The following is a 25,458-nucleotide window of genomic DNA, read 5'->3' as shown; positions in this document are numbered from 1 at the left end:
TCTCTTCGGGTCCGGTCAGAGAAGTCAACCAGATGTCTAACTTTTTTTTTACCCGAAAACCATCCACAGTCCATGTGCTGCTCCATCGAAGCAGAGTTTTAAAGTAGCCTCTTTCTTCACATAAGCAAAGGGCGGATGATGGGTTTTTGATCGGTGCGTGGATTATCGGGATTTCTCCGATTACAGATGGTATTCGGAAAAACCACAGTCATGTGGTGGTCAGGCGTATCGCGGCAGAAACGGGATCCGTTGTTTCCTGTGTAATTATTTGTTGTATTTTCTAGAAGTGGTGGGTGACGGTACTACTTGGATTTGCTTCTAGTTTTTTAGGAATCTAGACGTGCCGAGTAATTGAATATCTAATCGTGAGCATCTAATTTGTAATGCATCGATAACGCACACAAACAGGCGGTTTATCCGACCGCCTGACTCGAGTGCCCCCCCCCCAACTGTACACACACACAAACATCCATAGTAAAAACACCCCCCCCCCCCGGTGCATCTCAAAGGAGCGGTTGTGCTCTGTGATCAATATGTCAATAGCACAGCAAATATGCAGTTTTGGATGAAAAACATCACAGAATAAGTGAGTGCAGACCTAAGAAAATGTTTGTCTCGTGTATTTTCAGGGGTGCAGTGAAGTAGGGCTGTGAAGTGGAAATTAACCCTGAGCTCCCGGTGGGCGCCGTTCGTTGGGTGTGAAAAGCACCAGAGCAGATTGCCTCCGGGGAACTTAACTCTAAACTGTATTTTGAGGCTCTTCACTTGGAATGATCAAGGGAGCCTGCACATGATAACGAGCACCGATCATTAAAAACACAGGTGTGGGGGTCGTTGGTTCGAATCCCCGTATTGCCTCCGCCTCGGCTGGGCGTCCCTACGGACACGCAATTGGCCGTGTCTGCGGGTGGGAAGCCGGATGTGGGTATGTGTCCTGGTCACTGCACTAGCGCCTCCTCTGGTTGGTCGGGGGGGGGGCAGCGTGATCCTCCCACGCGCTACGTCCCCCTGGCGAAACTCCTCACTGTCAGGTGAAAAGAAGCGGCTTGGCGACTCCGCATGTGTCGGAGGAGGCGTGCGGTAGTCTGTAGCCCTCCCCGGATCGGCAGAGGGGGTGGGGCGGCGACCGGGACAGCTCGGAAGAGTGGGGGTAATTAGCCGGATACAATTGGGGGAGAAAAGGGGCGAGAAAAAAAACAAAACAGGTGTGATGGACAGCTGCACTATTTTTTTTGTTGTCTGGTGAAAAAAGGAAGCACCTCAACAAGTGGCAGCTGTTTAAATAATGACTAGTCAAACAGGAAGACAAATGGGTTTTCAGAGGGCTAAGAACCATCTCTCTATCCATGATCCATCCATCCATCCATTCACCCATCCATTCACCCATCCATTCACCCATCCATCCATCCATCCATCCATCCATCCATCCATCCATCCATCCATCCATCCATCCACCCATCCATCCATTGTGCTACTGTACATTAGGCACAACACTGTTGCTCATCATCTTTTATGACACTTAAAAGAAAAACCTTGGGGTTTTTTTCTGTCTTCTTTTGTCCAGACTTAATTAACTTGTATGTGTCCAAAACGTGGTGTATTGTTCAGTGTAGTATCTGTGTTTAGGAGCCAGTAGATGTCACATATATTGATCTGTCAGGTCTCGGAAAACTGTAATATTTGCTCAGCTGGAAGCTGTAACTCCCGCAGGGCAAATGGCAACCTGCAAAAAAAGGACAACAAAAGACTCGAGGGGTGGCGGGAACACGCCGCCTTGACGTGTTTCTCTCCACACGTCTTCATTAACCCATAAAAGCTACAATGAGAGGAAGTTCAGGCCTCTTAACCTTACGGAATCGGTTTTAAAAATATCACTTATACCCCTTTCACATTGGCCAAAAAACCCGCTAGCAGCCGGCGGAAGTTAGCGGGTGTTTTGGCCAATGAGAAAGGGGCATTATTGAGCCAGCAGGAAGTCCTAGACATGTCAGGTGACACGTGTCCCGATAATATACACACTGAAGGATGTTGTCTCTCGTTTGTCTCGTCTCCTAGGCGTCATTCGAACACAAGAACTCCTGGACCACGAGACCACGCCCCACTACTGGCTGACAGTCTACGCCATGGATCGGGGCGTTGTGCCGCTCTCGTCCTTCGTGGAGGTGTACATCGAGGTGCAGGATGTCAACGACAACGCGCCGCAAACCTCCGAGCCTGTCTACTACCCCTCGGTGTTGGAGAACTCCCCGAAAGACGTGTCGATCATCCAGATAGAGGCCATTGACCCGGACGCCAAAGCCAGTGACAAGCTGACCTACAAGATCACCAGCGGTAACCCCCAGGGTTTCTTCGCCATCAACGCCAGGACAGGTGAGCTGCATGTTACTGGGATGGAGCCTAATGCTGATATGAGTTGTGCCTCACGTTAGCTGGTGTGGGTGTCCGGGTAGCGTAGCGGTCTATTCGGTTGCCTACCAACACGGGGGTCTGCAGTTCGAATCCCCGTGTTACCCCCACCGGCTCGGTCGGGCGTCCCTACAGACACAATCAGCCGTGTCCACAGGTGGGAAGCCGGGTGTGGGTATGTGTCCTGGTCGCTGCAATAGCGCCTCCTCCGCTCGGTGGGAGGGGCAACTGGGGGGAATAGCGTGATCTCCCACGCGCTGCGTCCCCCTGGCGAAACTCCTCCTCACTGTCAGGTGAAAAGAAACGGCTGGCGACTCCACATGTATCGGAGGAGGCTTGTGGTAGTCTGCAGCCCTCCCTGGGTCGGCGGAGGGGGTGGAACAGCGACCGGGACGGCTCAGAAGAGTGGGGTAATTGGCTGGATACAACTGGGAGGGAAAAGGAAGGGGGGGGGCATTATTTGGTGTGGGGGAAAGTATATTTTTAATACTTTCTTTACAGTTCAAGAAACCGAACCATGCTGGTCATGGCAGGTAACCTGAAGTCAGGACGATGTACTGCTTCAGAAAAATTCCTCCATGCATTCTGAGTTTTGAAAGCCAGGCCTCTTTTCACGTGGACGGTTATCTAAAATTCAGACGTTTAAATATTAATGACAAGGGCTTATCAGAAATCATCGTGCGCCACAAATATCGCCCGTCGTGTTCGTTTGTGAACTGTATTCGGTTCATCACATGCCGACTGATCGGTGGTCAAAACAGGGAAATCATAAATCACAGTACGAGACGCTCCATGTGATTTCGATTTATTTTTTTCCCCAGCCGAAGGCGTGATCTAGTTTAAAGGCCAAGAGCGGGCTCCAGATACACAAAGAACCGGGGACGCTATTAAAATGACCTTTTGCGACTGCGGGTCGGTTCTGAGTTATCATACAGACCTTTACGTTTTCAAAGGCGCTGCAGTGTGAAGACATATCTCGTGCGTGGGATGGCGGCGGCCCTGGCCTACAGCGCTCCCCTCCAATCCCAGCGCTGGTGCGTTCACATGGCGTCCTCCGAAAATGGATTGCCGGTTAATATTTCATAGGGCTCTTTCAGAGCCTGCCGGAGCAGCCTGTGTTTCAGCTGCGGGAGCAGGAAAATATCCTGGTAATGGCTGCAAAGTGAAGCATCGTGCATCGAGGACGAGGTTAGACAGTTTTGCTGTTTTGTTGGATTAAAATTTTAGATTTAGCACCAGTCAAGAGGTGGTTGTGCGTTATGTAAATTGTGTTTTTTTTCAGAGTTATCAATCGGTTAAATATGAAGTTTTCCTCCTTTAGATTCTCCATTTTCTGCAGACACACATACTGAGAGTCAGTGCAGTTTATATTTCCTATATTGCTAACTAACTAGCGGGTAACAAGGCCAAGACAGGGGGCATCCGGGTGGCGTGGCCGTCCGTTCCGTCACCTACCAGCACGGGGGACCGGCGGTTTGAATCCCCTCATGTTACCTCCGGCTTGGTCGGGCGTCCCTACGGATGTGGGTATGTGTCCTGGTCGCTGCAGTAGCGCCTCCTCTGGTCGGTCGGGACACCTGTTCGGGGAGTGGGGGGGGGAATAGTGTGATCCTTCCATGTGCTACGTCCCCCTGGTGAAACTCCTCACTGTCAGGAGAAAAGAAGCGGCTGGTGACTCCACATGTATCAGAGGAGGCATGTGGTAGTCTGCAGCCCTCCCCGAGTCGGCAGAGGGGGTGGAGCAGCGACCGGGACAGCTCAGAAGAGTGGGGTAATTGACCGGATACAACTGGGGAGAATGAGGGGGGGGGGGGACGAGACAAGACATTAAATGTTGCTTTAATGTCAATCCGTTGATGACACTTTAAATGGCTTCTATTTTGTCTTTAATAGAAGCAGAATTTTAATTTTTGATAACGCCGAAGGTGTTTCTCTCAGCGAGCACTAAATACTGGATGAGGCTACGGTACCTCTGAGTGTGTAGTCCTTATTATTGCTTTGGACGCGAGTGGTCATTTTAAGCTGCAGGAAGGAATGAGCCGGGCAGCAGTTGCTCCAATTTGTCCTGCGTGACTTGTGTGGTCCTATTCTCCACGGCAGACACATCAACAAACGGGTTATTTTCGTTAGAAGTGGCCAGAGGGAATTTTCTGACCAAATAAGGATTCATCAAGCAGCGTGCCTCCAGAACAAGCAGCGGTCTAATCCTGGCTGCTCTGCAAGGCGGGAGGGTGAAAAACAGAAAGGAAAAGAGAAAGAAAAGAAAAACCCAGGTGACGCTCTATCACAAACGCCTGACTAAAATTAAATGTTCGTCATCTAGCCAGATAGTCACGTGCAAAGTCGTCACCAGAAGTCGGGCGAACATTTTCTGATCAATAAACTAATCAATAGGGTCCCAATTGATCAATTTTTTGGGGCTTTGGTCCAAATATCGTTTCATCTTCCAAACTGAAGGTACATCATTGATAGGAGTACTATAGAAAAATAACTTGCTGGTGTCTTTTGTAAAACTTTGTAATAACTACACACTAGGAAGCATTAGTTAAGTATTAGTAACTACTGAATTCATCATTTGTAAAGTATTTGTAAAGCAAGACATGTACTGGTTAGTGATTGTGTTAATAGATGTTTTATAACTACTACTACTACTACTAGTTATAATAAGTACACACTATGAAACATTAGTTAAGTATTAGTAACTACTGAATTCATCATTTGTAAAGTATTTGTAAAGCATTTGTAAAGTATTTGTAAAGCAAGACATGTACTGGTTAGTGATTGTGTTAATAGATGTTTTATAACTACTACTACTACTACTACTAGTTATAATAAGTACACACTATGAAACATTAGTTAAGTATTAGTAACTACTGAATTCATCATTTGTAAAGTATTTGTAAAGTATTTGTAAAGCATTTGTAAAGCAAGACATGCACTGGTTAGTGAGTGCGTTAATAGATGTTTTATAAATACTTTATAAATGATGAATCCGGTAGTCACTAATACTTAACTAATGCTTCATAGTGTGTAGTTATTATAAAGTGTTACCTTAAGTTGAGCTGCACCCGACACGGTCTTGTCATGAGTTTTGGGTTTCAGTTTAAATGTCAGTTTTATCACCTCACATGCATTATTTCATGTTTTCCGTAAAGGCCCTCGTAAGCACAAGGCCGTATTTGATTAATTCTTTGCATACTCGTAGCCCGTATGTGCCATGTGAGTGTGTCCCCTTGCAGGATTAAGGAGCACTGAGGAAATCTAAGCTCGTGGCCACGTCTGCTGAGGACGGGGCCTGTGTACACTGTCTCTATTGGTCCTTTGCAGAAGTGTCAGAGGAGCTCTCTGTAAGGCGGGTAACAGGGAGGACAGTGAGGCATGAGCACAAGGCCCATTCATGCATATCAGAGCATGTTAAAACTTTTATCAGTGGGACGCCAGACAGAGCCTTTTGCTTCAGGTTCAACAAAGAGTATGGTAGACAAAAAATAAAGAAAACATTCATTAAGTCACTGCTCTGTTGCTTTTGTGTTTCTTCTTTCAAAAATAAGGTGGAGTAAGTGAGATAGAGAAGGTGGTGTGGAGACAGCAAGAGGAAACGGGGACCATGAGATAATGTGGAGTAGAGACAGACAGACAGACAGACAGACAGACAGACAGACAGACAGACAGAAAGACAGAGAGAGACTGAGACAGAAAGACAGAGAGAGAGGGTGACAGACAAGAGAGAGACAGACAGACAGACGAGACAGAGACACACAGACAGAGAGAGAGAACGACAGAGACAGACAGACAGACAGACAGAGTACCAAGCAGACAGACAAAGAGAGAGAAAGACAGACAGACAGACAAAGAGAGAGAAAGAGAGACAGACAGACAGACAGAGCGAGAGACAGACACAGAGAGAGACACACAGACAGACAGAGGCAGAAACAGACAGACAGACAGAAAGACAGAGGGAGACAGAAAGAGAGATAAGACAGACAGAGATACAGAGAGAGTGAGAGAGGCAGACAGACACAGACAGACAGACAGAGACAAGACAGACAGATAGAGAGAGAGAGACAGAGAGATACAAGTGCCTATTTGTCATGCCAATAAAGCACTTTTGCATTTGAATTTGAGAGAGAGAGAGAGAGAGAGAGAGAGAGAGAGAGAGAGAGAGAGAGAGAGAGAGAGAGAGAGAGAGAGAGAGAGAGAGAGAGAGAGAGAGAGAGAGAGAGAGAGAGCGAGCACCATGTTTATGTAGCCCATGTTGTTTTTATGTTCAAAATCGACCCTAATGTCCCCAGGAGAAATTATAAATTAACTTTTATTTTCTATGCCTGTGTTCTAAAGTGGGTTTAAAATAGTCTCGATATCTGTCCACATTATCAACTCAATATGACATTCCCACCGCATATTACAGGTTTTTGGAAAATGTTTAAATTTACAGCCTACAAGTCTCTGTAATTACGTGTTCTGAAATGGCAGGGGAAGCATGGGCCCTGTCTTGGCATCTCTACAAAGCTTCACAAAGGAGTGGGAAAGAGGAAAGAGAAGTTCAGGCCTATGTTTTGTGAGCGGCTTTAGGAGATCTTTGTAGGCATGTGTTTCACACAAACTAGCTGCGAGTCTGTCATGGGCTGTGTCTTTTAGCTCCCTCGCCCAACACCCTGTGAAACTTCAAACGCAAATGAAGGCTTTGCCTGGCGCTTTGGGTGGTGCTGGTTGCCCCTATTCCCCAATGTACCATGTTGGCTCCATAAAGCCCGGGATGAAAAGCTCCAACCTATTTTATTTCTGCCAAGTAAACAAAACCTGCTGTTTGGTTGTTCTCAGTCTTTCGGTTTGTCGTTTAAGTGCAGCGGGGCCGGCTCTTTACTCCAGCAGACACCATGACAATCCCATTGGCTCGAGAGCGTGGAGCTCGCCGGCGAGATGCAGCTTTGGGAAAACAGCGGTTTGAGTTTCTTCGCTTTCGGAGGCTTAGGAAAGTTTTGTCGCCTTAGGAAAGTTTTATGAGATTAAGTACTTGGGGTCGGCTGTCCAAAGTAACGGGGGGTGCAGGAGAGGGGTGAAGAAGAGGGTGCAGGCAGGGTGGAGTGGGTGGAGAAGGGTGTCAGGAGTGATTTGCGACAGAAGGGTACCAGCAAGAGTTAAAGGGAAGGTTTACAAGATGGTTGTGAGACCAGCTATGTTATATGGTTTGGAGACAGTGGCACTGATGAAAAGACAGGAGGTGCAGCTGGAGGTGGCAGAGTTGAAGATGCTAAGATTTTCATTGGGAGTGATGAAGAAGGACAGGATTAGGTATGATTATATTAGAGGGACAGCTCGGGTTGGATGATTTGGAGACAAAATAAGAGAGGCGAGGTTGAGATGGCTTGGACATGTGTGGAGGAGAGATGCTGAGTATATTGGGAGAAGGATGCTGAATGTGGAGCTGCCAGGGAAGAGGAGAAGAGGAAGGCCAGAGAGGAGGTTTATGGATGTGGTGAGGGAGGACATGCAGGTGGCTGGTGTGACAGAGGAAGATGCAGAGGACAGGAAGAAATGGAAACGGATGATCCGCTGTGGCGACCTCTAATGGGAACAGCTGAAAGTAGTAGTAGTAGTAGCAGTAGTAGTAGTAGCAGTAGTAGTAGTAGCAGTAGCAGTAGTAGTAGCAGTAGTAGTAGTAGTAGGAAAGTTTTGTCTCCTGCATATTCACTCCAAAATGGGTGCTTCTTATCTAAAGGTGCTCGAGACTGGGGCTGCATCAGGGCATGATGTAGATAGTGCTGCACAGCACTACCATGGGACGTGATTTATTTTGTGTGGAAGGTCACTTTCTTTACTGGGTATAAATCTAGAAGATTCATCTACACAAACGTGCTCAACACAATGCCATTTTTTAGCTTTATTCTATTAACAGTCATCACAGCTATCTGCTTATTCATCTACCATAACTTGTGTGCCCGCTCTGTGGGATTGTGCACATGGCTCACTTTGTCTCTCCTTGTAAATACTGCTGGTGTGCTGTCGCTGGACGGGCTGTGAGCGAGGCTGTTCAGCCGCAACAGTAGCAACAAGCAAACATCGCGTATATATTTTGGACAGCTTTTCACTGTGGTGTGGCCATTGCAGGACATGTGCGGGGGTCTGGGGTAATCGTTTGGAGCCAGCACGAAATTACATCAACAAATTCTCAAAGAATTCTCACTGACTTCATCCGCCACGTCATATTTGTTGACCAGATGGGAGTCTCGTGCCGTATTTTGTGTCCTTTTGGTGGTCAAGCGTCAGCCGTGGTCCTGATGACTCGTGATCATTCATGTTTGAGCACCGTGTGTTGAATGGAGGAGCGAGGAGCCGTCCACAGTTGACGATGCTCCACTAAGATCTGATTTTAATTTCCACGCAGATGTGGTTTACACTACAGTGTGCTGATGAGTTGTTGCATGAATGCATGATTAGAGAAACTAATCAAAACCAGTGGCGGCTGGTGCTAAAAATGTTTGGGGGGGGGCACAATTTACCTTGGTGCAGAACACCTGACAGCTGCTAATCTCCACACAGTCACAAAGTCATTAAGAAGGACAATGTAGCCTATGGATTTTATCAGGGTTCGTAGACGGTGGGTGATTGACAGTCGAGACGAGGCATCGTGGTGGGTGTGAACATGATTGACAGCCACGAGAACCGTCCAATCACGTTAGCTCAAAAAACATTAAAACAATACCAATTCGCTGCCAATAAAAGTGGGAGTGTCTGGGGCGCACAGAACTGCGCCCCCTGGAAAATCTGAAGAACCCACTAAAACAGCAGCCTCGGGTCACCTGCTCGCCACAAGTTTTTGAGGGCTTACATAAGGTATCGTTTGGGCGGCGCCCCTCACCCAGGAAGTATAAGTATTCAGACAGAAATCAACCAAATACCATTTGAACCAATATTTAATGGCTGCCGACAGGCGCTCACAGACTGAAACACACTTTTATTTCATAACTATTTGCATTATACAACTAAATTATATTTAACATGTTTCAGTAGATTTTCATCTCTTGATATTTGAAGGGGGCGGTGCCCCAGTGCCCTGTACTGGCCAGCCGCCACTGGTCAGAACACTACTTTAACCAGCATCTAGATGCTATATTGAGGTGAGAAATGTTAAATATTCAACATTATTGCCGCTTTGTAATAGGACGTGTTGTGGATTCCAGGCTAGTAGGCAGCACACCACACCGTACTAACGTGTTGTGCTGTTGCATTTGGGAATACCATAGCTGTACTTTTGTGGTTTGAGCCAAAATGGCCGAGTTTGTTTTGCCCTGTCGCTAAACAGTGAACAGAAAGTAGGATCAGAACAGGGAGAGACGACGGAGAGCTGTTTAGGATGCGACCGTCCGATGATCTGAAACAGCTGAATGCTAACTGCTCCGCTGGGGCTGTTTTTCTAGATGCCGGTTTCTAAAGCAGGCCTCTGAATACTCACTCAGTAATCGCAGTGAGTCTGCCTATAACAACCCATTACCACAATAACTACGCAAGCCAAAGTGTGTGTGTGTGTGTGTGTGTGTGTGTGTGTGTGTGTGTGTGTGTGTGTGTGTGTGTTTACACTGCAAAAGACTTGATGGAAGAGCATTCTCACACCAATAACCTGACAGTTTTTGATACGAATAATTATTTAACATAACCAGTAGATTTTCACTACTCTGACTCATTCAAGTATATTATAATTTGTACATAGTGGTCTACTACGACTACTACTACTACTACTACTACTTTTGGCTGCTCCCTTTAGGGGTCACCACAGCGGATCATCCGTTTCCATCTCTTCCTGTCCTCTGCATCTTCCTCTGTCACACCAGCCACCTGCGTGTCCTCCCTCACCACATCCATAAACCTCCTTCCTCTTCTCCTCTTCTCCGGCAGCTCCATATTCAGCATCCTTCTCCCAATATACCCAGCATCTCTCCTCCACACATGTCCAAGCCATCTCAGTCTCGCCTCTCGTGTTTTGTCTCCAACCCGTCCAAACTGAGGTGTCCCTCTAATATTATATAAGTCTAATATAAGTCCCATGGCACTTAGAGTAGGGGGTCCCCGTTTTCCTGGCAAAACTCCCAACCTGGCTCTCTCCATCTGGCCACCTAATCACCCCCCCCCCCATGTCATTGTCTCAACGATTCCTCCCTCTCCACCTCAAGCCGATGTGTGGTGAGCGTTCCGGCACAAAATGGCTGCCGTGCATCAATCAGCCAGGTGGGATGCGACACCTTGGTGGTGGTTGAAGTGAGCTACCCCCCTCGATGTGAAGCGCTTCGGGTGTCTAGAAAAGCGCTATATAAATGTAATGATGATGATGATGATGATGATTATCATTAATATACTCGTTCTTAAGCCTGTCCTCCTTCGTCACGCCCAACGAAAATCTGAGCATCTTCAGCCGAGGACGCGCTGGCTGGGGCGTCCTCAGTGGCCGGGTTATTGATAGCGAATAATATAGGTAGCATATAAGTATCGAACCCCTGCAAGACATGAACTAGTGGAATCAGTAAATATCAATTCTGGTTTCCTGCCACTGCTGTGGACTTACCAGAACGTCCTGGATTTCCATTTCCGAGGCTTTTTTTTGTTAATTTGTTAACATTGACCGGTTATATGAGACGTGTTCCCCGGGGTACACGGACCCCTTCGCGAAACTCCACCCGCGGTAGCGACGCTTCTCCGCGTTTCTCGCTTCTCCGCAGCGGAGAGGACGCCGTCGATTTGGCGCCGCCTCCCGCTGGCGGCCGACGACGGCGTCCTTTTTTGACAGCCCCGACCGTTTCCGCCCTTGTAGCTGCAGCTGTTATTCCAGTGGTTTGACTTAAATGGGACGGGAGGAGGAGGAGGAGGGGGGGGGGTATGAACACGAGTGAACTTTTAAAGGACCCGTTGAGCACCCCCCCCCCCCCCCCCCCCGCCCAACCCCATCCTCCTACTGCAGAGCCCCGAAGCCAAAAGCTCATTGTAGTCATCTGAAAGGGGATATATCTCGGGTAATGCTTTGGCAAGCCTGGCAACTCCAACAGGTTTTATGTGCGCTTGTAATCCCGGGAGTTGGATGAAGAGCTGCGAGGAAGAAGGGGAAAATTGGAGCGGTTTGTAGCCCTTGGGGTCCCGGGGTAGAAAATCATCCACTCTGGTGATGTTCCCTATCGGCTTTCAGCAACCTTCTCACTGTTGGATGGAAAACACACACCCACGTGCACACACACACACACACACACACCGTTAACAATGGCTTTGTAAGGCCCCGACTGATAGCGGAGGAAGTGGGGTAGGAAACGGATACCACCTTCAACAACTTCCTGCCATCTCTTGTGGGGTTTTTTTTTTTTTTTTGCAGTTGAAACAATTGCCCCTTGTGTCAAAAGGTAATTAAAGGAGGGTGCGAAAAGAAAGAAAGTGACCAAAAAAAAAAGGGGGGGGGGGCTAAATTTCATCCACAGTGTTCTTTATAACTGGGGCCTTTGTGGCATCTCCCAGGCAAGTGGGCGAACAGCGAGATAGCTAATCAAATATACCCTCAGCCCGCCGCCGCCACCACCACCACCTGTTTTCTCCCCTCCTCCGCCTCCCCACGGCATCCAACCGTACCGAGCAGCACTGTCGCCTCCCGAAGACTGGAGCGTGAGACTGACCAACGTGGAGCAGCTGAAGCTACACATCCTTTAAAGCCGTTAGTCGTCTGGGAACAAGGATGGAGGGTTTTCACACCGGCTGGTTCTCCTGGACTGAGCTTCTGAACGCACACATAAGCTCGCAGGACTACATCCAGGAGCACTCCAGTATCGACTCAGTCTCCAGTCCACATTCTGAAAGTCTTGGTCTCGTCTTGGACTTCACAGGGTGAACCTTTAAGACTTAAAGTGGTTTTTTTTTCTTCAGATGAACATCAAATTTCCCCCATAATTGATCAGTATAGTCCATCCATCCATCCATCCATCCATCCATCCATCCATCCATCCATCCATCCATCCATCCATCCATCCGTCCATCCATCCATCCATCCATCCATCCATCCATCCATCCATCCATCCATCCATCCGTTATCCGAACCGCTTATCCTGCTCTCAGGGTGGCGGGGATGCTGGAGCCTATCCCAGCAGTCACTGGGTGGCAGGCGGGGAGACTCCCTGGACAGGCCGCCAGGCCATCACACAGGGCCCACGTACACAAACATACACACACTCGGGGCAATTTAGTACGGCTGATTCCCCTGACCTGCATGTCTCCGGACAGTGGGAGGAAACCGGAGCCCCCGGAGGAAACCCACGCAGACACGGGGAGAACACGCAAACTCCACACAGAGGACGACCCCGGGGCGACCCCCAAGGTTGGGGCTCGAACCCAGGACCTTCTTGCCGCGAGGCGACCGCGCTAACCACTGCGCCACCGTGCCGCCCCCAGGATAGTCTAATCTCATTTAATTGTTCTCTTTGTTGTTATTATTTATCTGTAATTAAAGACCTTCAAGTCTTGGACTTGACTCTCTACTTTAGTCGGACTCTCCCCCTTAAAAACTGGGTCTGGACTTGGGTGGTCTTGACTCCGAGGCTAATGATAACAAAAATGATCCGCCGCGCAGTTCGTTTTGCAGTACTTTCACACACACACACACACACACACACACACACACACACACACACACACACACACACACACACACACACACACACACACACACAGTTTGTTGTCATGTGGTCAGGAGAGCCCGGGTGAAGACTCCAGTTCTCCGGTTTTCTTCCTCCTTCCTGCCTCGTGGGGATATAGAGGTACATAATTACCTCACTATATTGTCTACGGAAACCATGGACTCAAGCTCGTCTTAGATATCCGACATAAAGACTGCCCTCTTTCTCGGCCCCCTCGCCGTCTTGTTTATGTCACCACGTTATTCTTGATGCTCACACAGACTTCTCTCTCAGCCGGTTGGGCATTATAGACAAAAATCAGATGGCGTATATTATTCAAGATAAGACTATTAAAACGATAAACAGAACACACAAATTTGGGGGCGTCCGGGTGGCGCCGGTCCGAATCCCCGTGTTACCTCCTGCTTAGTCGGGCGTCCCACTCCTTACAGACACAATTGGCCGTGTCTGCGGGTGGGAAGCCGGATGTGGGTGTGTGTCCTGGTCGCCGCACTAGCGCCTCCTCTGGTCGGCCGGGGCGCCTGTTTGGGGAGGGTGGGGAACTGAGGGGGAGTAGCGTGATCCTCCCATGCCTACGTCCCCCAGGTGCAACGCCTCACTGTCAGGTGAAAGGAAGCGGCTGGCGACTCCACATGTATGGGAGGAGGTCTGTGGTGGTCTGCGGCCCTCCCCGGATCGGGAGAGACGGTGGAGCAGCGACCGGAACGGCTCGGAAGAGTGGGATAATTGGCCGGATACAAATGGAGAGGGGGAAAAAAGTGGCAGAGGTCAAGTCAAGTTTATTTGTACAGCCAAAAACCACAAAGTGTCCCGAAGGGCTTTACAATCAGTGCCATAAACGACACCCCCTACTCGTAGACCCCCGACTTGAGTGAGGAAACCCCCAGGCAATAAAAACCTTATCAGGAACACGAAATGGGAGACACCTCAGGGAGAGCAACAGAGGAGGCGTCCCTCCTCGAGGACAGACAAGACATGGAGTAGGTGTCAAATGCACTGAGTACAAAACACCCGCAGCCTCTCACCAGAACCAGAACCGGTGGGGGGGGCGGGGCTTGTTAGCAGTGTGGCTACTACCTACAGTGTGGGAGGGCACTGGCCCAGACTATCAAGAGAAACAGGTGACAGAATGGGAATGAAAGGGGAGTAAGTAGAAACTAGGGGTGATTGTGGGGTATTTTGACAAACTTTAAGGTATGTTGTCAGACTTTAAGATGGATAATTCTGCCTTCACTCATTCACTCATTCAGTCAGTCACTCACTCACTCACTCTCTCCCCTCCCTCCCTCACTTCCCCCTCCCTCACTTCCCCCTCCCTCCCTCCCTCACTCATTCACTCACTCACTCCCCCCTCCCTCCCTCCCTCACTTCCCCCTCCCTCACTTCCCCCTCCCTCCCTCCCTCACTCATTCACTCACTCCCCCCTCCCTCACTCCCCTCCCTCCCTCACTTCCCCCTCCCTCCCTCCCTCACTCACTCATTCACTCACTCATTCACTCACTCCCCCCTCCCTCCCTCCCTCACTCACGCCCTCATTCAGTCAGTCAGTCACTCACTCACTCACTCCCCTCCCTCCCTCACTCCCCCCTCCCTCACTCTCTCATTCACTCACTCCCCTCTCCCTCCCTCCCTCCCTCTCTCACTCACTCATTCAGTCAGTCAGTCACTCACTCACTCACTCACTCCCCTCCCTCCCTCACTCCCTCACTTCCCCCTCCCTCCCTCCCTCCCTCACTCATTGACTCACTCCCCCTTCCCTCCTTCACTCACTCATTCAGTCACTCACTCACTCACTCACTCCCCTCCCTCCCTCACTCACTTCCCCCTCCCTCCCTCCCTCCCTCCCTCACTCATTCAGTCACTCACTCACTCACTCATTCCCTATGTCCCCAACTCACTCACTCACTCACTCACTCACTCACTCACTCACTCACTCACTCACTCACTCCCCTCCCTCCCTCCCTCCCTCACTCACTCCCCCCTCCTTCCCTCACTCCCTATGTCCCCGACACACACACTCCCTCCCTCCCTCCCTCCCTCCCTCACTCACTCACTCCCCCCTCCTTCCCTCATTCCCTATGTCCCTGACACACACACATACAGTCACTCATTCACTCACTCACTCACACCCTCCCCCCTCCCTCCCTCACTCACTCACTCACACCCTCCTCTCTCCCTCCCTCCCTCACTCACTCACTCACTCACTCACTCATTCAGTCACTCCCTTACCCTCACTCACTCACTCACTCACACCCTCCTCTCTCCCTCCCTCCCTCACTCACTCACTCACTCACTCACTCACTCACTCACACCCTCCTCTCTCCCTCCCTCCCTCCCTCACTCACTCACTCACTCACTCATTCAGTCACTCCCTTACCCTCACTCACTCACTCACTCACTCCCTATGTCCCCAACACACAAACACACACACACACACTCACTCACTCACTCACTCACTCCCTATGTCCCCAACACACAAACACACACACACACACTCACTCACTCACTCACTCACTCCCTTCCCTCCTTCCTTCCCTCCCTCCCTCCCTCACTCCCTATGTCCCCCACACACACACTCCCTCCCTCCCTCCCTCCCTCCCCATGTCCCCGGGACATGGTCGTGTCCCTGAGACGGGTATCAGAGTGAGTCTGAAGTGCCAGAGTGGTCTCGCCGGCTATCTTCTAGGAAGAGGGGCTCTCTCACTAAATGCCGGTCCACGTCAGTTTCTCAGAGACCCCTTTTGCTGGAGGTAAGAGGAGGGCAAGGGAGCGTGACTCCTCGCTGGGTGTTTGTGTGTACATTTGTTTGCCCCGTGTGGTAAAGTGTGCAGCCCCGTGTGTGCGTGTTAGCCCCCCGCAGCCTCTTCGCGCCGCTTCCTCTGTGCCTGAACGGTCACAGACTCGATAGTCCATCCAAAAAAATGATGTCGAAATAGTGTTTCGAGCGTTCAGCGTCCCTTACGACCAGATAATGGCTCCGAAAACCACCGACCCACCCCGTGTGTCCCGCTCAACCTACTGATGTGGCCTGAAAAGCTGCCACTTTTAGACGCCGTGTTGTTTCAGGCCCGTCTGCGTGGACCATAGCGGCTGCCTTACTCATAATGAAGCTGAAAATACTGATGCCGGGACGGCGTTTGGGGTTTCAAGCCGTGTGTGTGCTCTCCTTTTTTTTGTCTCGGAATAATAAAGAAAAAAGAAGAAAAGAAAAGAACGAACACCAAACAGGTGTGTGCTCTCCTTTTTTTGTCTCGGAATAATAAAGAAAAAAGAAGAAAAGAAAAGAACGAACACCAAACAGCCAAATAATGCGATCGGTTTGTTTCTCGTTCCTGTGCGACAGCGGCGGATGTCTCGAGACGGTTAAATGCCGGCGGAGGCTGCGCGTAGACAGCGCCACATTCCCGGTTGTCTACGTTGGCTCAACGTGTCTCACTTAAATATGTGTGTCACTCTCCAGACTGCTAATCACAGCGGTAATGGCCGGGTTGATCCGAAACAACAGCGTCCTGGACTCCGTGACTCCCCCCTCCCTCAACCCGCCCCCCCCCGCCCCCGGCCCCCCCCCCGCACGCCTCCACTTCGGAGCGGCGGTCCGAGCTGAAGGACGCGGTTTCCAGCTTCGCTGTTGTTTTTCTCCCCTTCTGAAAACAGCACGGGTATAATTACTGTCGTCAAGAGCGCAACCCACGCCCCGAGGACGAGGACGCCGCTTGTGTGCGTGTGTGTCTGCGCGGGTGTGTGTTGGAAGGCCGGGGCTGTGGGTTGGGACTGCAGACTTCTCTGGCTGAGCTCTGGCTCACCAACCAATCATTTTACAGTTCCCTAAGTTGGAGGTAGAGATGGAGAGGTATGCAGCTTTACTGGCCCCGGCGGTAGTGGCAGAAAAGTCCGACATCAAAGCGGCGTTCCTGGTAAGCCAGGAGACGTTCCCAAAACGGCCAGAAGCTGACGGATTAGCTTAAAGCAGATTCCTCAAAGTTAATTTGATCCGTTTGCCGGATAGATTGGCAGCGACAAGTTCAGATTTATTTCCCCCAGGCTCAGGAGATGAGTAAACCTCTGGATTTAAGAGAGAGGGGGAGAGAGAGGGGGAGAGAGGGGGAGGGGGGGTTGGGTGAAAAGGAAGCGATATACTAGCGAGTAAATTCTCCTCATCTTTCAGACTCCTGACACCTCTGCGCGTCGACGGGCTTTCCTGGCGGCCGTGCTTTCATTCGCGAACGGCGAGAGCTTGACCCCGTTCTAGAGCCGTGCCAGCGGCCCCGCGTAACCTCGACCCGAAGCCGCTTGTTTAAAAGGGCGTAGGGTTGCCAGCCGCTCCTTCAAATAAGGAATTGTGCCTTATTATATAATATATATATATATATATATGTGTGTGTGTGTGTGTGTGTGTAGTGCAAGGCACATTATATTTGTTACGCTCATGCCGCCCCGTCCATCCAACCCCCGTCCATCCAACCCCCGCCCCTTATTTCCATTTCAAGGAGTTGGCAACCCTAAAAGGGTGCAACTTTCCGAAGTGTGTGGCTATTCGATTCGTTGTCGACGAGCTTTTAGAAATCTCCCTTCGACACTCGAGCCTCGGTGCCGTGCAACTCTGCATGGTTTTAGAAATCTCCCTTCGGTACGTGAGCCTCGGTGCCATGCAAGTCTGCATGGTTTTAGAAATCTCCCTTCGGCACTCGAGCCTCGGTGCCATGCAACTCTGCATGGTTTTAGAAATCTCCCTTCGGTACGTGAGCCTCGGTGCCATGCAACTCTGCATGGTTTTAGAAATCTCCCTTCGGCACTCGAGCCTCGGTGCCATGCAACTCTGCATGGTTTTAGAAATCTCCCTTCGGCACTCGAGCCTCGGTGCCATGCAACTCTGCATGGTTTTAGAAATCTCCCTTCGGTACTCGAGCCTCGGTGCCATGCAACTCTGCATGGTTTTAGAAATCTCCCTTCGGCACTCGAGCCTCGGTGCCGTGCAACTCTGCATGGTTTTAGAAATCTCCCTTCGGCACTCGAGCCTCGGTGCCATGCAACTCTGCATGGTTTTAGAAATCTCCCTTCGGCACTCGAGCCTCGGTGCCATGCAACGCTGCATGGTTTTAGAAATCTCCCTTCGGCACTCGAGCCTCGGTGCCGTGCAAGTCTGCATGGTTTTAGAAATCTCCCTTCGGCACTCGAGCCTCGGTGCCATGCAACTCTGCATGGTTTTAGAAATCTCCCTTCGGCACTCGAGCCTCGGTGCCATGCAAGTCTGCATGGTTTTAGAAATCTCCCTTCGGTACTCGAGCCTCGGTGCCGTGCAACTCTGCATGGTTTTAGAAATCTCCCTTCGGCACTCGAGCCTCGGTGCCATGCAAGTCTGCATGGTTTTAGAAATCTCCCTTCGGTACTCGAGCCTCGGTGCCGTGCAACTCTGCATGGTTTTAGAAATCTCCCTTCGGCACTCGAGCCTCGGTGCCATGCAAGTCTGCATGGTTTTAGAAATCTCCCTTCGGCACTCGAGCCTCGGTGCCATGCAAGTCTGCATGGTTTTAGAAATCTCCCTTCGGTACTCGAGCCTCGGTGCCATGCAACTCTGCAGGCGCACCTCAGGCGAGGCTGCACAGGGGCGACGAAGGAGAGAAAGAAAAGCCGAGATGGAGGAGAGAGCCTCGGTCTGAGTTGTAGCAGGAGGGCTATTTCAGGAGCAGTAAGTTGTGGCTTGCTATTCTGGATGCAGGCATGTGTGCCATTGATGGGTTCTGGTTGCAGAAGTCCTTGGCTTTATGCTAATCAGGCCCAATGTGGCAGGCAGACGGCTCTCGTGCGGTGGAGGTTGGCACGTCCACTCTGCACTCAGCGTCTCTGCAAGGTTGCAATTACAGTGGGAGTGAGAACACAACACCGCTTATAACGGAGCCATGCAGCAATGTTTTTTCTTCTTGCCTCCCCTACTTTTTTTTTTTTTTTTCGGTTCTTCGCTTTCCCCTTGTTTATGAAAATAATCCCGCCCCCCCCCCCCCCCAAAAAAAGGATTAACTTAGAAGTCGAGCCTCGGCCGCGTCTTATTTTTGCTTTTCGTCGGGAGTCCGGCTAAACAAAGGCGAAACTCTTCCCCTACTTGTAAAGCTGAGACGGGGCCGGACGTCTTTCAACTCCGGCGGCACACAGAACGTCTCGCAGGTCCCCCCCCCCACCCCCCACCCCACCCCACCCCTCTGTTTCCAGTAGGAGGTTTGAGATGGGGCTCGCCACCGCGGCTGAAGCCCCGGCGGGTTGTGTATTTGTTCAGCTTGTGGACGGACCAGAGTCGGGGTGTTGAGACTGCGCCGCCGTCTATACACCGTTGGCAGGCCTTTGTGATATTTCACATATGGGAGGCAGAGGTCCTCCCAGGGTGGCCCGTCTGGGCCACCGGCTCGACCAAACACGGGAAGGAGCGGGCGGGGGGTGGGGGTGGTGGGTGGGGGTGGTGGCAACTAACTCTTAATTCTAACAGCTTATTAAAAAGATAAGCACCGGGGTTAAAATTACTCGAGAGAGAAAAAAAGAGAAAGAAAGAATAGGCGACTCGGGTTTCTGGCAGGCTGGTATTCCCCGGGGACTCGGTGCCCCGCCGGTGTCGGGGAACGGGCCGTTTTAAAGCCGGGCACGCCGCTCGCCACGTGATGAAGTTCGCCCGCAGTTCCCAAGTGTTATCTTCGTTTTCATGAATAAGTGCATTGTAATAATTGGCGTTGTTTGGGTGAAGTCATCCAGACCAAGGTGTCGAGGACGTGCTTGCTAAACCGACTCGTTTGACCGCTGTTGTCATAGTAACGTGTTTTTTTTCCTTCTCTTTCGCGGCTGTCGACAGGTCTGGTGACGACCACCTCGAGGAGACTGGACCGAGAGCAGCAGGACGAGCACATTCTTGAGGTGAGCCCCTCGTGTTTCCCAGATTTACCGCCGAGACGCCGGCTGTGAGTGGAGAAGGGAGGACACGTAGTCGGGATGTCCTTGTCCGCGAGGTCAAGTCCGTCTGTTTGTTGTAAAATTAATTAGCAACATGCCTATCAGCGGCCCGCAAGGTCGACCTTTTCCTCCCCGACTCGAGAAAGGGAGTTTTTTTCTAACCCAGCCCTGTTGAGGATTAGACTGTTATGGCCAACTTTGGCAGGACGCAAGATTAGGGCCGGGCAGTATATCGATATTATATTGATATTATATCGATATTATATCGCTATTATATTGATATTATATTGATATTATATTGATATTATATTGATATTATATCGATATTATATCGATATTATATTGATATTATATTGATATTATATCGCTATTATATTGATATTATATTGATATTATATTGATATTATATTGATATTATATCGATATTATATCGCTATTATATTGATATTATATCGATATTATATCGATATTATATCGATATTATATTGATATTATATTAATATCATGGTATAAACGGGGGGGGGGCGGCATGGTGGCGCAGTGGTTGGCGCAGTCGCCTCACAGCAAGGTCCCGGGTTCGAGCCCCGGGGTAGTCCAACCTTGGGGGTCGTCCCGGGTCATCCTCTGTGTGGAGTTTGCATGTTCTCCCCATGTCTGTGTGGGTTTCCTCCGGGGGCTCTGGTTTCCTCCCACAGTCCAAAGACCTGTAGGTCAGGTGACTCGGCCGTACTGAATGAATGTGTGTGTGGGGGCCCTGTGATGGTCTGGCAGCCTGTCCAGGGTGTCTCCCCGCCTGCCACCCAATGACTGCTGGGGTGGCTCCAGCATCCCTGCCACCCTGAGAGCAGGATAAGCAGTTAAGGTAACGGATGGATGGATGGATGGATGGATGGATGGATGGATGGACGGATATAAAGGGGTGTCCGGGTAGCGTGGTGGTCTGTTCCGTTGCCTAGCAACACGGGGATCTCCGGTTCGAATCCCTGTGTTGCCTCCGGCTTGGTCGTCCGTCCCTACAGACCCAATCTGGCCGTGTCTGCGGGTGCCAAGGCGGGTGTGGGTATGTGTCCTGGTCGCTGCACTAGCGCCTCCTCTGGTCGGCCGGGGCGCCTGTTCGGGGGGGGGACTGGGGGGAATAGCGTGATCCTCCCACGCGCTATGTCCCCCTGGTGAAACTCCCCACTGTCAGGTGAAAAGAAGCAGCTGGCGACTCCACATGTATGGGAGGAGGCATGCGGTAGTGTGCAGCCCTCCCCGGATCAGCAGAGGGGGTGGAGCAGCGACCGGGGTGGTTGTGTAATTGGCCAAGTACAGTTAATTGGGCAGAAGGGGGAGGGGATGAATAAATAAGTGAAAGGATATCGTAGTATGAGAGTGGATATCGTGTGGGGGGTTTGGATCTCGTAGCGTCGTGTGGTGTTTCCCCGGGTTTATAGGCAGCGTTGCAGTGACGAGGTGCAGTTGTGTGGACTTGCTGGACCGTTCTAGCTGTTGTGTTACTCCTCTCCACCTGTCCGGACATCACATCCGCATCACCGACGAGCGTTTATCAAAAGCCGCCGTGTAGATATGGTGCGAGAGCGCCGGTACGCCTCTCTACGAGATGGCCGAAACATCGATATCGAGGTGTTCGGTCCAAAATGTCACGACGTTTGACTTTGCCCCCGTCGCCCAGCCGTACACCAGATGGTCCCACCAGAACCGTCTCCCCCGCACATGCCGGGAGGATTTTCTTTTAATTCCCCTTGCTGTGATTTCCGGACGGGGCGAGAGGGGCAGGCGGGTGCCGATGACTATCCCTTTGTTCTTTCCCACCGCTGCGTGTCGTGGCGGAGCGTGCCGGGACAGGAAGCTGCCGTCCACCAAGGGGCCGATGTCTAAACTTGTGGATTTTAATTGAGCTCAGCCTCCGTAGCTCTCCTGAAACCTCCCTCCCGCAGCCCCTCTTCCCCGCCAACGCTGATCCAGCCCTTTTAATGGCGTGCCAGAGACCAAAGGAGGGGCAGACTGCCTCGCCTTTTAATTACGGTCGGCGTTCGCACAATTTACGTTTCGTCGGACGATGATTAATGCCGACGCGCCGGGTTTCGGACCCGTTTCGGCGCCGCGGCCGCGTCCGGCGCCGCGCCAACTGCATCCGGAGACGGCGTGCAAACGACGGCGAGGGGCGAAATGGAGAAGAAGAGTTTTTTGGGGTTTTTTTTTTTAAACGGCCACGCTCCCTTTCCATCCTCGTGTCCCTCGATCTGCAGCCCGGTGACGGGTAAAACTGCCCTCTCCTTAAAAGTTGAGCGTCGAGGGCCCTCGGCCGAACAAACCAAACAAAACCGGGAGAGAAAAAAGAGAAGGAAAATGGAGCTGATGAAGCCTTGAGCACAATAGGCCTTTAGCGTAGGAACGTGACGAGGTTGCGGATGGGCTGGCGGAGGCGAGGAGAGATTTTCCAGACCAGCTCTCCGCATCTCCTCCCACCGGCTGAGCGATGGCTGGAGAATATGACTACTGCCGGGCCGGGGCCGGGAGCCATTGTGTTACTCCGAGGTGGGAGTCTGTGTCTGATTCAGAGTACCGGGGTCCGGGGAAAGAAAAAAAAAAGCCCAGCACGACTCGCTTCTTCCCCGGCGCTCGCCTGTGCCGGGTTCATAAATACTATTTATTTGCCCCGCTAATGAAACGCCTCCAGACAGACGTTTAATAACCACATTAAACACCCTGCTCGGATGGGCTCTTTTATCTCGAACCCATTCCAGCGTCACGGTCGCCTCACTCATGGCCACGTTTTGTTTTTTTTTTGGGGGGGGGGTGGGGGTGGGGGTGGGTCCACTTAGGATTTTGATATTTTACCCCACGAAATGAATCGAAACTGGCGGAACAAAACTTATTGCGGATGCGGCGGAGCCAGCGGGCCCATCCCCGGGTCCTGTTAAGGACGGGAGTTCGGAGGCCACGGTCCTTTCAATCTGCCTTTCAACGTGCCCGAGTGAACAAACTTTCACTTAAGGAGAGCCGTGTAACCACGGGAACCGGGCGGTTCTTTGGCCGCGCTGGTCACTGTCTGAAGGCGAGTCCCATAGGAAGGTTTTTATTGAGTTAGTCTTTCCTGGAGGGGAAGGGACCCCCCCCCCCAAACCCCCGCGGCCTGCCGTCTTCAAACACATGCCCACTGCCTCACTGCACCCTAATTCTCCAGCAAGACTGTGTGTGTGTGTGTGTGTGTGTGTGTGTGTGTGTGTGTGTGTGTGTGTGTGTGTGTTGTTTTGCTTTGTCTGTCTGCAAGCCCCATGTGTAAAGAATAAGGGACTTTCCCAGCAAATTAAGTTAAAATTCTTACTCTGTTGAGGAATGCAGAAAAAATAAACACACACACACACACACACACACACACACACACACACACACATATACATATATATAATATCAACACCACTGACGGTTTCAAAAAAATGCTCTCTCTCTCTCTCTCTCTCTCTCTATATATATATGTATATATGTATGTATATATTATGTATGTATGTATATATGTATATATATCTCAATAGTGTTGATAAATAATTTCACATATATATATAATATAAATAATATAAGATATCAAAACCATTGACGGTTTCTGAAAAAATGCTATATATATATAGATATATATCTATCTATCTATCTATCTATCTATCTATCTATCTATCTATCTATCTATCTATCTATCTATCTATCTATCTATCTATCTATCTAGATAGATAGATAGATAGATAGATAGATAGATAGATATATTGGGGCCATGTGGAACATGTGGCGCAATTAGGGTGGGGGCTGTGTCAGCATTGTTTGCGCCAGATGCCAACAGAAGTGGGATGGGGGGTGGATGGAAGGGCTTTTTAGCTTTTATGGTGAAATGGATGGGGGTTGGTAGTCGTGTGTGTGTGTGTGTGTGTGTCCGGTGTGAGAGTGTGAGTGGGGGAATTTGAGCAAACACAAGGCTGATTTGGGCAGTGTGAGTGTGGGCTCCAGCGGCAGGGCGAGAGCCCTGTGTCTGGGAGGGGGTTGGGTAAACAGCATGGGAGGAACATGTCGGGACATGCTAAGTGCTCCATGCCGGGACCTGCAGAGGAAGCCCTGAAAAGGACAAGAAGAACGTTGTGTTCGCGGCGCTGGCGTCCCCGGGCGTCCGGGTCTGGTGTCTGACTCCACTCGCAGTTATATCTGCTGTTGGCGATAAGCACGTGTGGGTGTGTTGGTTTTTCTTTTTTTAATTGTGTCAGCTTGTGAAGTGCTATGTCTGTCTTTTGTCTTTTCCCAGTTTGTCCAACACGGCGCTCGGAAAACCAAAGCAGATTTTTAAAGCCTAGACTCTGCCGTGAGTAAAGAGTCTTGTCGACTTTGCATTTTTGTCACTACATTCACCGGACCCCCTACCCGCCCCCCCCCCCCCCCCCGCCAGCTGACGGCGAAGACCCATCGACAGGCTCTCTCATCCTGTCCTCTGGATTGGGGAGACAGTCGCACAAGTGTAAGGACCCAGCACGCGGCAATGCTACGCTCATCGATGTAGGCATGCACGTATGTGCACACAATGACAGCTTACTCTGTTGCTTTTGCATCATCCTCATTGGCGGTCACTCGGGGTCAAGTATGACCGTCCTCCCCCTGGGTCCCCCTGGGTCCTCAGGTGGGCGTAGACGCCACGGGAGGACACCTGCGCATGACAGCTTTTTTTATGTGGCCTGGCTGACGCACCTGCAGCCACCACATGGTCCCTGGCAGGGGGTGGCCGGAGTCCCATGGCAATTGGGGACCACCCTCTGTTGCGGCCTTCATCCGCCTTCACTGCCGTCGTGACCTGGAGACATCTTCCGCCAGTTCCGCCGTTGAGGTCTCTGTTGGGTCGCCCTTGGTCTAGAACCTCCTCCTTGACCTGTCCGCCCTGGGTGACCCTACCAGGAGCCGAGCTCCGGGCGGCGTAGCTCTTGGGATCACTGGTCCGTGCAAGCTTCTCCACCACAAGGTGGCGATCCAGGAGAAGGTGGCTTCTACACAACCCAGGTGAAGGGTAGATTTCTGCAAGAACCAAAGAGCTAGCGCCCTCGAGCTCCGCAGCAATCTGTCAACGACCCCGACAGTCGTCTGAAGTCACATGACTACGAGTTTGGGGAATGGCTACAAAATCTCTTTCCTCTTGTTCTAAACCTGAATGATGTCACAATTATGCTAATGTATGTATGGCATTATCTTTGGAGCTGTCCACAGCTGCCTTCGTCTGGGTTTGACTCTCAGTCGACCTCACGCAGACTTGTGCACTTCTGCTTTTACCGACACGCCGCCACAACTCGCCGCCTTTTCCAATTTCATTTTAGCACCGTGCGCATCGCTCGTCAAATAAACGGCCCCGTTTCAGGTCATTTTACCTTGTCGCCTCAGCGCGGGATAGATCGTCAGAGGCTGTACCGAATACGGGTTCTTCGATAGGTATCGA

General features: G+C 50.7%; 1 protein-coding gene across 1 annotated transcript in view; it reads left to right on the top strand.

The window, feature by feature from the left end:
• The window catches only part of fat1a (FAT atypical cadherin 1a), a 109,816-nt gene that overhangs the window by 26,700 nt on the left and 57,658 nt on the right, over positions 1-25,458 (top strand). The window contains exons 3-4 of the mRNA XM_056279995.1: positions 2,056-2,370; positions 19,900-19,961. Of these exons, the coding sequence (XP_056135970.1) occupies positions 2,056-2,370; positions 19,900-19,961 (377 nt within the window). The remainder of the gene's footprint in view (positions 1-2,055; positions 2,371-19,899; positions 19,962-25,458) is intronic.

Source organism: Lampris incognitus, chromosome 5 (genome assembly GCF_029633865.1).
Source record: "Lampris incognitus isolate fLamInc1 chromosome 5, fLamInc1.hap2, whole genome shotgun sequence".
Taxonomy (NCBI): Eukaryota; Metazoa; Chordata; class Actinopteri; order Lampriformes; family Lampridae; genus Lampris; species Lampris incognitus.
The sequence above is the reverse complement of the archived record's forward strand: the minus strand, read 5'-3'. Positions and strand labels throughout refer to the sequence as shown.